The sequence below is a fragment of the Diabrotica virgifera genome, chromosome 1, assembly GCF_917563875.1.
Source record: "Diabrotica virgifera virgifera chromosome 1, PGI_DIABVI_V3a".
Lineage (NCBI taxonomy): Eukaryota > Metazoa > Arthropoda > Insecta > Coleoptera > Chrysomelidae > Diabrotica > Diabrotica virgifera.
In genome coordinates, this window is record NC_065443.1 from 202,037,799 (window position 1) to 202,053,433 (window position 15,635).

At 31.3% G+C, this 15,635-nt stretch overlaps 1 protein-coding gene across 2 annotated transcripts in view; it reads right to left on the reverse strand.

The window, feature by feature from the left end:
• LOC114325807 (transducin-like enhancer protein 4) overlaps nucleotides 1-15,635 on the reverse strand; it is a 1,285,138-nt gene that overhangs the window by 836,876 nt on the left and 432,627 nt on the right. For both annotated transcript variants that reach the window (XM_050641900.1, XM_050641898.1), the window contains one exon: nucleotides 6,348-6,411. In XM_050641900.1, coding sequence (XP_050497857.1) covers nucleotides 6,348-6,411 — 64 coding nt within the window. The remainder of the gene's footprint in view (nucleotides 1-6,347; nucleotides 6,412-15,635) is intronic.

A 15,635-nucleotide genomic window follows, 5' to 3' on the forward strand; every position in this document is an offset into this window, starting at 1 on the left:
TTTTTCAAAATATACCTAAAAATGTAAATTATAAATAAATTTTCAGATTATTAACAGGTCTCTAGAACCGTACTTAACCATATACAAATATGTGGTGGATTCGACAAATATTCAAAATATCTCGATAAACACTGGCTTATCGAAAAAGTACTAAGAGACAAAAAAGTTTTAAAAATAATGTGTTTAACTAATGGTGCCACAATAATAATTTAATTGGAACGTACACAAAAGTTTGGGGGGGTTTAAGGGAACAAAACCCCCATAAAATTTTTATGGGGTGCACAAATTTTACTTAAATTTTTTTTTAAGATGTTGCTGCCGTAAAAATGCCGCATGTCCATTTTCAATAAAAAATCTCTGAAAGTTTTCGATATATGAAAAAAAAATCGATTTTCAATTTGTAACTTCAAAGGGCTGTAACTTTTTTTGTGTGCACTATTGTATATAGGTAAGTGAGGTTCAATCAACCTATTTTTGACCCCAGAATCTGTGGTATAATTTATGACCAATCTTTTCGAGACACCCTGTATATTGTTCAGTTGCTAATTGGCGCACTAGAGGAACATGGTTCAGGAAACTCATATTTAATATCGTCAAAACAACTTGAAAAAGCCAACAATTTGACCGTTACACGATTCATTCAAGACACTTTGACAAACTTCTTTTTGCCAGATGCCATTCCATTAAATAAATTTGTGATTTTCTTATCGAATGCTGCCCCATATATGGTTTAAGGTGGGGCAAAATTTAAAAATATTTTATCAGAATCTTTTTCATATTACTTGTTTAGCTCATGGAGTTAACAGAGTTGCAAAGATTATCAGAACTCAATTTCCTCTTGTGAACGAATTAATTAGCAATGTAAAGAAGGTGTTCCTTAAGGCTTCTTTGCGAGTTCAAATATATAAAGAGAGACTTCGTGACGTACCGCTACCTCCCCAACCTGTTTTAACTCGATGGGGAACTTGGCTAAGTGCAGCTATTTTTTACGCTGAAAATTATGATAGAATTAAGGACGTAATAAACGACATATCAGACTCTTCACAAGCTGTCATATCATCAAAAGCAGTTTTAGATAATAAGGAGGTGCATAAAAGTCTGATATTTATAAAACGAATTATAGTTTTATCCCGGAAACAATTACGTTACTAGACAAGAAGTCGCAACTTCTAGTTGATTCTGTGGAACTAATTGAAAATTTTCAGAAGGAATTCCAAAAAGTAAAAGGCGAGATTGGTACAAAAGTTTTGGGGAAGCTTAAGCAGGTTTTAGAGAATAATGAGGGTTTCAAAATTATCCAGAATGTGCCATCCATTTTTAGAGGCAACTTTGATATAGAAACGTGTATTGATGGAAACCTGTTGCCAAAATTAAAATATGCTCCTATTACCTCAGTAGATGTGGAGCGAAGCTTCTCTTTATATAAACATATGTTTTCTGATAAATTACAAACCTTTACCGTAGAAAATTTTGAAAAATATTTAGTTGTAAATTCCTTTTACATTATCAATATTTAAGATATTATATGGTATGTATAATATGTAAAAATAAAGTTGCTGAGTATTAATGTTGTTTGTTTTTAACTCATTATTAGGATAGTTATATGTTATATCAATTATATCATTATTGCTTTAATTTATTTAATACATATTTTCGACGAATCCTTACATATATTTAAAAAAATCTTTACATATATATGTACATATTTTTATACATTTTCATACATATAATCCGCCCTTTATATAATCCTTTTTTATTAGTTATGCTAGTTATTAAAATAATAAAATATATAACTATGCTACTATAATTTTTATTTCTAACCATTGTTTCGACACGAATTGCATCAGGTAATTTAAATAAAAAACATCGAAAACATCGAGTGAAAATAAAATATAAATCGAAATGATAAAACAGAGCAGAGGCAACAACCGCCTAACTTTGTAGGCGTTTTAATATTAATTCCCGTTTGAGCCGAACATATCAGGGAAACAAAATAACAACGGTATTCATTTGTTTCCATTAAAGCCAAGCGTTGTACAGCTGTTCGTTTGCCAACTTTTAAATTCTGCATTAATGAATATGAAACTCATTGTAATTGAAAAGCATTATATTGTTCTGGCGGCGCTGTATAATTAACAATTTTAATAAACAATTCGGCAAATGTCCGCGTTGCAAAAACCGCACCTTTTCTATTTGCTGGAACATAATATTTATTCGACAGTGCCAATCACCGGTTTTCGCGTTGATTCTAGCATAAAATTTTTCCGCTACGTCAATTAGAAACGAAATTGGCGCAGTTCGATAGGATACCTGATCAACTGGATTTAGTTCGGAAATTCCCCGAAATTTGTGTAAATCCAGAAAACATTAGTTTTCAGTACCCCGCGACGTGAATTGAATTTTTAACCTTTGTCCTATAACAAACATAGCTTTTAACAACAAAATGCGATTATTTAATGGAAACAAAAATCAAATGCTATTAAAACTATAATAGAAGATGCAAAAAATAATAGAACAAAACAGAATACCACAAGAATGGAGGTCGGGTATCCTAATACCTCTCTTCAAAAAATGAGACAAATCGGACCCGGAGTGTCCGAAACTGAATGAAATTATAACATTAGCAGAAGAACAACAAGGTTTTAGGTCGAGAAGATTATGCACCGACGCTATATTTATAATGAGGTAAGTTCAAGAGAAATCGTTAGAATACAACAAACCGGCATATTTATGTTTCGTGAACCTTAAGAAAGCATTTTACACGGTCAAATTCAATGAGGTTATCCATTTGTTATACTCAAGAGAGGTAGCTCTAGTAATATTTCAAACAATTGAAAACATCTACCAGAACAACACATTAAAAGTAAAGGTAGAAGATGAACTAACTGACCCAATTGAAGCTGGCAATGGGATAAGACGGGATTTCTTGAGTCCTTTATTGTTCAACTTGATCATGGATGAAATAATAAAAAAAGCAAGAACTAAAAAAGGATAAAAAATGGGAGAAAAACAACTTAAAATAATCTGCCAACAATTTAATATAATCGCCAGAAAGACAAAATACATGGTTATAACAGCAAAGTCAATAAGGTGTAAATTGGAGCTGGATGGCCAGATAAAAAAAAGGGATGGACTTTAAATATGTAGGATTCACACCACCCAGCTACGGAAAGCCCGACACAGAAATTGAAGATCAAGTGAATAGAGCAAACAGAGCCGCAGGTTGCCTGAACGACACAACATGGAGAAATAAAAATATTGGAAAAGAAATGAAAGGTAGAATTTACAAAACAGTCATCAGACCAATATTGTGGCAGAAATACGGCCTGACACAGAGAACACAAAAAGATTGCTCGAAACAGCGGAGATAAAAACCCTTCGAAAAGTCGATGGTAAGACACTATGGGACAGAGCTAAAAGTACAGATATACGACGGAGATGCAAGGTGGAGAACATTAGTAACTGGGTAAGAAACAGAAGAGTAGAATGGAATGACCACATAAGCCGAATGGCAACAAATAGGGTAGTCAGGACAGCGAGTGACGGTTCATCAATGGGAAGACGATCAGTGGGAAGACCACGAAAACAATGGAACGACAACTTACTGGAGGCACATTGAAAAAACAGGCAGAGTCATGTCTATAAAACAAAGAAGAAAAAGAAGAAAAATCAAATAAATGTCAAATAAATGAACAAAGAAGCACTACTGACAGAATTAATTGTGAAGTATATTTAAAGAAGTTAATTCTAAGATAGTTTGGGATTGTGTGAGTGCACTAAATACACTACAAGACCGTAGCAAGGTGATGGCAGCTTGGGTACCGGGCCATGAGGGTCATAGGGGCAATGAAAAAGCAGATGAAATGACCAAACAAGGCTCATCAATGCCATTCGTTGGACTGGAATCATTCTGCGGCGTTGCCAAAGCAGTAACAAGAACAGCTGCAGGGACGTAGGAAGCTCACATTTCTCTGGAATGGTGGAGGAGTTCACCAGGACGAAGACAGGGGAAACAGTTTATAACAGAACATTCGCCAAAATTACGGCAGATTTAATAAGCAAAGACACGAAAACAGTCAAAGTCATAGTAGGTCTGCTAACAGGGCACTGTAAGCTGAAGAGTCAGTTGAAGCTGATGGGATTGGCAGATGATGATGACCTAGAAGAAGAAACAGCAGAGCATATTATTTTGTCAATGTGACAGCCTGGCAAATGTGCGGTTCTTTGCATTAGATGAAGAAAAGCCATATTCCAACAATTCACTAATATTTATTCTAATTTAACACTGACAACTATGCTATAGAGCAGATAGGAAATACAAGAGAAATCATTGTACTTGACTAAGGGACCTAAACGGGCGAGTGGGAAAGAGACGAAATCATAAAGTAGTTGGAAGGTATGGTGAAGATACGACAAACGATAACGGAATAAGAATTATAGACATATGCAAACAAATGGAATCGAAGACATCATATGGACACACCTGGATATCACCGGGACACAAGCAATACGGAGACTAAAGTCAAAGAGAAAATCTCACATCCTCGTATATAGAGGATTAACTTGTGGTAGCGATCACCATTTCCTTGGCATAAAACTTATCTTCCGGTATAAATATGAAAAACAGACAGAAGAAGTGAAGCAATATGAAAAGGAAATTACACAAATAAGATACAACCTAAATAGTTTAGAAAAAGAAAGAGTGTGAAAATTTTATACAAAAGAAGACTCGATCAAAAATTAAAAGATCTACAACACACATCTATAGAAGAACAATATACCTGCTTGAAAGAATGCATACACTCGGCCACAGAAGAAGCCTTAGGACGGACAGAAAAGAACACAAAAAACAAACCATATTGGTGGGACAAAGAAGTTGAATCAGAAATAGAAGAAAAGCGAAGAAAATACCAGAAATACTTAAGTACAAGAGATGTAGTGGACCAACTAGCTTATAACGAGGCACAAGCAAACGTACGCAGAATGATTAGGCAGAGTAAGAACGAAAAATGGGGAAAAACCGAATAACCAGGAAATGGAGGCAGAAGAACAAGCAGGATTCAGAGCCGGAAGATCTACAATTATTGATCATCTATTTGCAATCACACAGGTCATGGAAAAGAAAACAGCGTTTGACCAAGAGATTAATTTCGTATATATTGATCTGAAAAAGGCATACAACAGTTTGTATTTTGTAAAGTTATGGGAGGCAATGGAAAATACATAATTAAACATTTTTATAACAACACGACCACGAAAATTAAATAAGGAAACGTACTCACCGAAGGGTTTGCGACAAATAAAGGGGTCAAACAAGGATGTTGCCCCGCTCCAATACTTTTTAAAATATATTAAATTTGGAACAAGCTCTGAAAAATTGGAAACCGAAATGCAAGAACTTGGGACTCCCACTGAATGACCATACACTATATACTCTTTGTTTCGCAGACGACCAAATACTAATATCACAAGACTACGAAGATATCTGTTACATGACAAGAAAGCTAATAGAAGAATATAGGAAATTGGTACGAGAAGTGAACATAGGAAAAACCAAATATATGAGTATCGGTAAGACGCAACAGGACTTGACCCTAGATGAGGAGAAACAATCAATAAATGTAACAAATAAAAATACCTGGATATGAAAATCACGAATGGTGGAACACTGGACGGAGCCATTTAAGAACGAAATATTCAGGGCAGGAAAGCAACTCCGCTTCCATTTAGACTCTAGGACAAGCAGATAAACAATCAAAACAGGAAAAAGATCTATAACGCCATAGTGAAAAGTATTATAACATACATCTGCGAAGTAGACAAGCAGATAAACAATCCAAACAAAAAAAAGATCTATAACGCCATAGTGAAAAGTATTATAACATACATCTGCGAAGTATGGCCTATGAAGGACAATCTAAACAAATTTTAGAGGTCACCGAAATGGATTGTTGGAGAAGAGCTGCAGGAAGATCAAGAAGAGCACATGTCACCAATGAACGGATATGAGAAATAATGAAAGTAATACAATAAATGACAAAATCAACGAAATACAACTAGGATTGTTTGGTCATGTACAAAGAATGCATGAGGACAGAATACCAAAACAAGTACAAAACTGTACAAAAGTAGAAGAAGAATAGGTAGACCGAGGAAAAGTTGGCAGGCAATAATAAACAAAGCCATGGATGAAAGAGGTCTGCAAGTAGATCAATGTGCGGACAGAGAGGAATGGCTAATGGGTATCGGAAGACGGAGAACGATAGTAAACGATTGTAAACCGATAGTATATAATATAACACTGACAATTATGATTTTATATTACAGAAATCATGCTTCGTACTCACCATAACGTAATGCCTTTGGATTTCTATCTTCTCACTTGCTAGTTTCTCGCATTCCAATTTTAAACTAGAAAAAAAAAACAACAAAATTAGTGGTGTGAAACAATGGGCTCAAATATTTGTGTTCATTTTGTAAAAATATTCACAATTACAAATATTATTTAGTAATAGTAAGATTATTATTCCTAAAGAACATTTATTACCTGCCTAAAACGCAAATAAAATGGTTAAATCAACCTGTAATCTAATCCGTAGTACATTTCTCCACGGTGCTTGTCTTGGCAAATGACTGGCATTATCAACAAAGTTTTACGGAAGGAAATACTGTTGCCATTTTCAAAATAATAACATACCATCACTAATAGTAGGGAAAATGATTATAATTTGCTATACCTTGTAATTACAATGCCTTTTTTTTCGTTCGTAATAACAGCTATGGGATTCATTCCTCCAGCACATAGGCGTGGGCATCTTCAGATGAATCTACGTGGGATATTAATTTGTTTTCATGACTGGGGAATTTACTTTGCAATAGAATGAGTAATAATTATATACGGGTAAAAATGGGATTTGCTTGTAATAAATAATATTAATTACATAAAAAGACTAATGTTTATTATTTGTATTGACAGGGAAATAAATAAACAGGAATGCTCTCTGTGAAATGAAAGCAAACCGATAGTATAGGTATGTATTTAATTACGATTGGGGATGTACCGGATATATCTTATAAATGCAAGTATTAACCATGTATAAAGACCGCTTTGACAAATTAAATTCTGATACAAGTGGACTAAGTAAGCGAATATATCTATTATAGGGGAGTGCAATTAGAAAGAAAACATGCATTGTTTCGGAAAAATTCAAACAAGCTTATATTTTTCTAAAACTTTTTTTATTAGTTTATATATATACATGTTAAAGTAAAAAGTTCTACTCGCAGATTTGGCCGCTAATTGTTTATTAATTGTTTAAACAATTACAATTTGTTTTGTATAAATAATTTTAAAAATATCATTAAATTCATCATTTTACTTTGATCAAATGTTTCTATTTTTTTTTTTGATTATGCTGAATCCGAATATGGCATTGCAATTTTATACAGAAGCTCTTACAGTATGTCTGCGTAGCTAGGAACCACATGGAAAACTTTTTTATTATCAATTTTACGAAAAAAAGTTATTCTTCATAAAATGCTTTGGATAGTCAAAAATCTAAAACTCAACCATCAGATATCAAATTTTATCAATTTTATATGATTTATGTCGAAAATATTAATTTCGTTAAGGAGTAAAGTACCTTTATATTCCAGCATATTAAAAAATGCTATTATGAAAAGTTGTTTGAAATTAAAAACTATGTTTAAATATACCTACAATTACATCATTCTAATCGAAAAAAATTTTTTTAATTTTTCTCAAATTACGGATACTCATCATCATTTTATTACAATTATGATAACTATTTTATTATCACTTTTACGAAAAAGTTATTCTTCATAAAATGCTCTCCCTGGTCTAAAATCTAAGATACAACCATCATATATCAAACTTTTTTAATTTTATACGAGGTATGTAAAAAATATGAATTTTTCTTAAGAGTTAAGTGCCTTTATTATTCACAATATTTTAATTAGAAGGATGCAATTGAACACTAAAACATTTTTTTAATTCCAAACAACTTTTCTTAATAACAATTTTCGATATTGTGAAATGTAAAGGTACTTTACTCTTGAGTGAAATTAATATTTTTTGACATACCTCGTATAAAATTAATTAAATTTGATATTTGATGATTTCATCTTAGAGTATATACGATGCAGAGTATTTTATAAAGAATAACTTTTTTTCGTAAAACTGATAATAAAAAAGTTATCAATAGGTTCCAAGTTACGCAGACATACTGTATAAGAGCTACAAAAAAAATTTTTTGCTGAACATTTAATATTGTTGAAGCTTATTATTAAATGTATTTTAGGTAAGTTTTACAGAAAAAAGTTTTGATCACTTTGTATAAACATTTTTTTAGCTGGTAATTTTCGGTTTTTGTATTACATTTTTGTTATCTTTCTTAATTTTCTCAAAAAGAAATAGTTTATTTCATTTCTAAAGTAAAATAATTCAGTGCATTTTAAAGATTACATCCTAAGCTTTAATAAAGCACTTATAAATCTGTAATCTGTTCAAACGAGTAATACCGTCTTAAAGTGGTGGTAATTTTATAAAACTACGAAGATTTCAAAAATTACATTTTTTGAGACGTCATATCATTTGAATTAAATTTTTGAGATTTTTTTTGAATGAAACATCATTTAGTAGGATGATTGAAAGGTAAGTTGTGCAAAATTGAGAGTTTTATAAGAAAAATTGTATTAGTTACACATTTTTAAATAATTTTCAAACAAAATTCATGTAAGGCTCACTTTCCGCCCACGCCGTACTTATGCCCATACATTTTATTTCTTTTTATTATAACCATGAGATAGCTTAATTACTCTTCTTTCATGTTCAATTTGTAAAATTTCATTTGATCCATTAGTTAACGAATTACATTAAAATAACTCAACCGCACTTCGCCGTACGCTAGTTTACAGTGCGCCAATGTTTGTAAGAAGGATGACTTTACCGTTATATTATAAATAAAAAATTATAGAAGATACAGATATTATAAAGTTTTTTTTTGTAAAATTTTCTGAATTTTTCAATGGTCAAGTCAGTTTTTTTCTAAAATTTATATTTTCGGAGTTATTTAAAAAAAACATCTAATTTCGTAGTTCATTTGTTTAATAAAAACTGAAGCACCCACTTCTCGAGTAGAACTTTTTGATATGTTGTTTATTAAACATTTCTTAATGAAATTACAAAAAGTTCTATTTTGTTTGATTTTTTCCTAAGTGAAAATCTATATGCACTCCCCTATATATTTTTATGTACTGCTCTGTTGTGTCAATCAGCGCTGCTCAACAAGTTTTCGAAGTATGTATGTAGTAGTTAGTAGGCAATATAATAATATTGCGAATTTATACAGCGAATGTTTTAACAAACATGTTTTAATGATTTTTGAAGTGAATACTTCTTATGGGTCGGTATGGTGTTTACGTATATATACACTTATACTTATACATTTAATATACATATATATCTACAGCGTGTCTACTTAAGTTGGAAACATATGGGAAACTTTTTTGTTATACATTTTACGAAAAAAAGTTATTCTTTATAAAAAGTTCTGCATGCTCTTAAACCTAAGATTCAATCACCAGATATCAAATTTTGTCAATATTATACGAGGTATGTCAAAAAATATAAACTTCGTTCAAGAGTAAAATACCTTTATTTCTCTCAATATCGAAAATTCTTATTATGGAAAGTTGTTTGGAAATAAAAACTAAGATCAAATATGCAATTACATGTTTCTAATTGGAAAAAAAATATTTTCCAAATTTTTCTCAAATTTATTGATACTAACTTCGTTTTTATTTATTACACATACGATAACTCTTTTATTATTACTTTAACGAAAAAAAGGTATTCTTTATAAAAAGCTCTATATGTCCTAAGACCGAAGATGCAACCATCAAATATCACATTTTATTAATTTTATACGAGGTATGTCAAAAAATATGAATTTCACTCAGGAGTAAAGTACCTTTATTTTTCACAATATTGAAAAGCGTTATTAAAAAAGTTGTTTTTAGAATTAAAAACTATGTTTCAATATGCAATTACATCCTTCTAATTGAAATATTGTGAAATATAAAGGTACTATTATAAGTATAACCGTTCAAAAGATACGAGGGGAGGAGGACGGACTTTTGACTAGCACTGTATACATCTCAAAAACATCTATTATTTATTCTTTTTCAGATTCCATTGTCACAGTCATACAGCAAGACAGAAAACACGTAACATCTGATCACATTCGAATTCTGAGCTCCAGACTGCAGTCTGATCTTGTAAAAAATGTCATGTTCATGACTGTTTTCCTCGCTTGTTTTATTCTTGATAGGATTTCTTTTTTGGGTTACACTTTAGCTATTGACATTTGCTCCCAAATATTTTATGGACGTTACCTGCTCTATTATTTGTCCCTTGGCATACAAGTGTACGTTTATTGGTGTCTTTGAGAATACTAAAATTTTAATTATGGAAACGTGTAGGTATAAACCAAACATTTCGCTATGATGAACTAACTACCGCATTTATTATATTTTGTAGTATTTGTGCGTTGCTTGCTATTAGGACGGTACCATCGCGCATCGGCGTACCTGATGTTGTCTTTGCTGGTTCCGTTAGTCTTGATTTCAACTTGGACCTGGTCTAATGCTTTTCTGAATATAGACTCCGAATACAGATTAAATAATAGCAGTGATAAGACGCAACCCTGTCGCACTCCTCGCCGAATTTGTATAACTTCGGATGTTGTGTGCTCTATTTCAATTGTTGCTGTTTGGTGCCAGTATAGTTGAGATATTTCGCAGGTCTTGTTCGTCAATTCCAGTTGTTCTTATAATTCCAAACATCTTTTGATAGTTAACGCAGTCAAATGCTTTTCGATAATCAATAAAACATACATACACATCTATGTTCATATCTCTGCATTGTTGTGTTAACACATTTAAGGCAAAAAGAGCTTCTCGTGATCCCAATCCGTTTCGAAATCTGAATTGAGTATCACTGATCTAGAACTCACGCTTCTTATAAATTCGTGTATGCATGATTCTGAGAAAAGTTTTAAGGACATGACACTGTATCTGCAGCAACGCGGAAAAGCTGCACAGATGTTGAATTGAACCAGGTTCTGAGGTTCTTTAACCAGGATGTTCTTCTTCTTCCTGGACATCGCTTTCCAAATATTTTTCCTTGTAGGATGGCTTGTAGGAGGGCATATCTGGATTCATTTCGCATAATGTTTCCAAAGTATTCCAACTTTCGAGATTTTATGTTGGCTTAATATTCGATAAGTTTAATATTGGATACATAAAGCTTAATATTCGATAATTATTGCATTGTGAAGAATTAGATTTTTTTTTGTAATGTTACGAATGTTGATTTTAGCCAGTCTGCTGGTATTTTACAAACTGCTTACGATGTCAGTTGGACAATTATAAAAACAAAATTTGACACCAAGTGTCGGCTTCTTCTGTAAAACATAGGCGGCGCAATACAAATTAATAAATTTTTATTTTTAAATTATTATTAAGGTCTAATATTTCGTAAACAGTAAATATTCACATTTCTTTATGAAATTGCCATCAAATATGATTAAAAATACATAATACAAATGCAATTTAATGTGCAAAACTAAAGAAATGACACTACAATTTGAATACAAAAATAAAATACTTACATGAAATCGACCAATTCGCCTTCCATATTGTAATACACTTAGAATTCTAATGTTCAACAATATGCTCATGCATAGGTAGTGGTTACATATTGTAGCTTCTATGACTCATAAGCAGTGGTACTTAATTTTATATTGACCATTAGCTCCGATGATGACAATTTTGTAGAAAACGCTTAACAAAGGAAATAAAATACCACTTTTACACACTTTAATACATAATATATATCATACGAGTGATGTCATCCCTATTCGTGTGATGACGTAATCGATGATTTTTAAAATGAGAGTAGGGATGGTATGATAGCTCATTTTAAAGGTTACTGAATTTTGTATTCAGTAATGTAAATACTAATACAATTGTTTATATAGGGTGTCCAAATTTTTTTTCAATTAAATTAATTGACTCTACTTGACAAAAAAATTGACTAAAAGAAAAATGTATGTAATTTATTTAATTCAAAATACAATTTTACTGTTGTCACAATAGACAAAAATGTTTATATAATAAATAAACATTGTTTTTCGCTAAAATTCAATGTTTAAACCAGCTCCCGCCAACCACCTATCTCTTGGAAGTCTGAACATTTAATTTAAGCGAAAAGCAATGCTTATTTGTCAAATAATTTTTTTTTCTATTTTCTGACAGCATTAGAATGTATTTTGAATTAAATAAATTAAATACATCCTTCTTTTTTTGTCAATTTATTTAATTTAAAAAATATTTTTTGGATACTCCTTACAAATAAATATGTTAATATTTATATTACTAAATACAGAATTAAATAACCTCTCAAATGAGACATAACGCGACCCTAGTCTCATTAAAAAAAATCATCGACTACGTCATCACACTCATATGGATGATGCCCCTCGTATGATATATATATATATATATATATATATATATATATATATATATATATATATATATATATATATATATATATGCCAAAATATCAAAGTTTAAAAATAAAAATCGACCTGTTTCGGGATGTTTCTTTAAAGTCGCAGGTTTACGAAATAACGAATTTATTCCAAACATTTGCACCATACTGTATTTACATTAAATAACAATTATTGTTTTAATTAAATAAGAATTTACATACCTAAATCGTCCATTGGATTGTCACTAGTATTCTCGTTGGTATCACATTCAAACGGTCGCCAAAAAGCCATATTTAATAAGTATTTACAACAACTTATTCCTACTGTATAACTTAAAACACAAGCCTGCCTTTTGCAAAAAAAATTAAAAATATACGTGCGCTTACTGTCGCATTACAACGATACTGGTTATATCGCTGAGAAACCCGAGATCGCATTTTTTGCCAGATAACGATAAAGTCTTAGCGTAAGCACTTCCGAAGAATTTGACTAATTACACTTCAGCAATGCCCAATAAGATAAGTTAGACAGCAATATGTCACAGCTGCGTCCATCTGGATAATACCTGTAGTGATCAATTACAAAAATGTTTATATTTATTTCTATGCTCGTCGTAGAATCAATGACTGGACCCCAAAAATTCGTCTGTTCCAGTTGACATCGTATTAACTTTTATTAAAATTTAAAATTAATAATTAAATTAATATTATAATTAATACACAATACAAATATATATAATTAATACACAATACAAATGACATTTAATGTACTTATTAATTTGAAAACTAAAAAATAAAATACAATTTTAATATAAAAACAAAATAATTATAAGTATATCACGACGGACGACGACACTGTTTATTTGTGGTTATATTGCATGCCGGCTTTGAAAAATGAGAAGGCATTTTTGAGAGATAACGATATGCTTTAAGCCTAAGTATATCCGAAAAATTTGACCAATTACATTTCAGTATTGTCCAATAAGATGCGTTAAAACGTAATAAGCCACACCAGTGTCCATGTGGACAATGTACGGGGAATGATCAATTACAAAAATGTTTATCTTACACATTACACATTATAAATCTCTATGCTCGCGTAGAATTATTGACCGGACCCCAAAAATTCGTCTGGTCCAATTCAGATCGTATGAACAGTACCTGTGTGTATCAAATGTATTGCATAAAAATTATATCAACATCAAAATATCTAAATGAGTATATTTTCTATTGTTAATGCCAAAGAGAATATTAATAATAAAATGCAATATCCAATAAAGACACAAAGGTGTCTGTCGTCGTTACTTTTAAACGTTCTTTATGATTATTAACCGGAATGATTGTGGCGAGGCAATAATGTAAATCACTTAGGACTTGGAGGTTAAATCACTGTAACACGTCTGCCGTGGATAATTGGCTATGTAGTAGAGATGGTGTTGTTATACATGAGTAACTCATTAACTAAAAACTATAATAAAAATCCTAATTTCAGCTTCAAAGTTTATTTATTTATCCTAATTTCAGCTTTATATACGGTATTTAGTTGTCGAACACTAAACTCCTGTGTAATGTGGTTTGCTAACTAGTTCCACTTACAGTTAACGTGAATAAATTTTACTATAACAACTAGTTTAATGAATTTTAAATGATAATTTTCACATTGGGTGTGTTGTTACATCATTTCTAATTTTAACAATCTGCATACCTTATTCTTAAATATGACAGGTTATTTTTAACTACCTGTGGAACTGTCGTTTGTCTTGTCATCGTTCCGAGGTTCAGAACCATTTCATTTTCACTTGCCGTCTCACTTTTAACATGTGAACAAGTCATATCTAGATCTCAGATGTTACCTAGGGCAAATTAGATTATATTTTAAACATCCAGGCTTAAGGTAGCATTTTATACCTATGTTTCCTTGACGGACTACTTTCACTGGGCTTTGACCCACATATTTTTGTATAATACCATCTTGGTGGTTAGCATGTACATTGCACGTGAGTATAACCTAATATTTTTTAACCCTAGTCAAAATTTCAACATCTTTGCCTTTTTTATCAGGTTATATTCATTTTAGGTAAGCACTGATGATGACTGGTAAACCAGTCGAAAACTAGTTATGTGAATTTGATGTGGCCCTTTTGAGGGTTTTTTAAATATACCCTTTATACAGGATTTACTGTTTTTTGTATCACATGGTATACAGCCAACTACAGGAAAACTTTTTCCTTGTGGATTTTTTTATTTATTTATAAATACTATATAAAATAGTATGTATATACAGTGCGCTGGAATAAGTGTTACCTCTCCCTATTAACTTTTTATTTATTTATTATTTATTTTTAGCACATAAGCAAAAGGCTCGGACAGGTCGATTTTTAAAACAATCATAGTATATTCTGGCATCAATGTTTCGAACTTTACGTGATCCGTCTTCAGGTGACAGGCATAACTTTGATTTTTTAAATAGGAAAGTACATCATGTAACACCTCATTTAAAAGTTTTTGAGATACTGATTACAAAAATGTGTACTACTTAAATCCTTTTGAATAGCATAGCCGCAAAATTTCGGGCGAATTATTTTTAAATGCATTCATTTTTTGCGGATCCTGAAAAAACTTATACGTATTTTTAAAAAATTTATACGCAGAATGAAAGATTACAGTATTACCGAGGGTCTAAAGTCCCTCAGAACTTCTTTAATGATTATTTTAATAAGTTACAGGGGTGAAAAAAAGAAACAATTGGGTGTGATTTTTAATTTAAAATATATCATTCAAAAGAAACTTTTTGTTTATTCTAAGGGACTTTCAGCCCTCGGTAATAATGTAATCTTTCATTCTGCGTTAAAATTTTTCAAAAATAGTTATTATTTTTCTCAGGATCCGCAAAAAATGAATGCATTTAAAAATAATTCGACCGAAATTTTGCTTTTACGTTCTCAAGAATGATTCAAGTATTATACATTTTTGTAATCAGTATCTCAAAAAACTTTTAAATTAGGTGTCACATGATGTACTTTCCCATTTAAAAAAATCACCTGTCACCTGAAGAGTA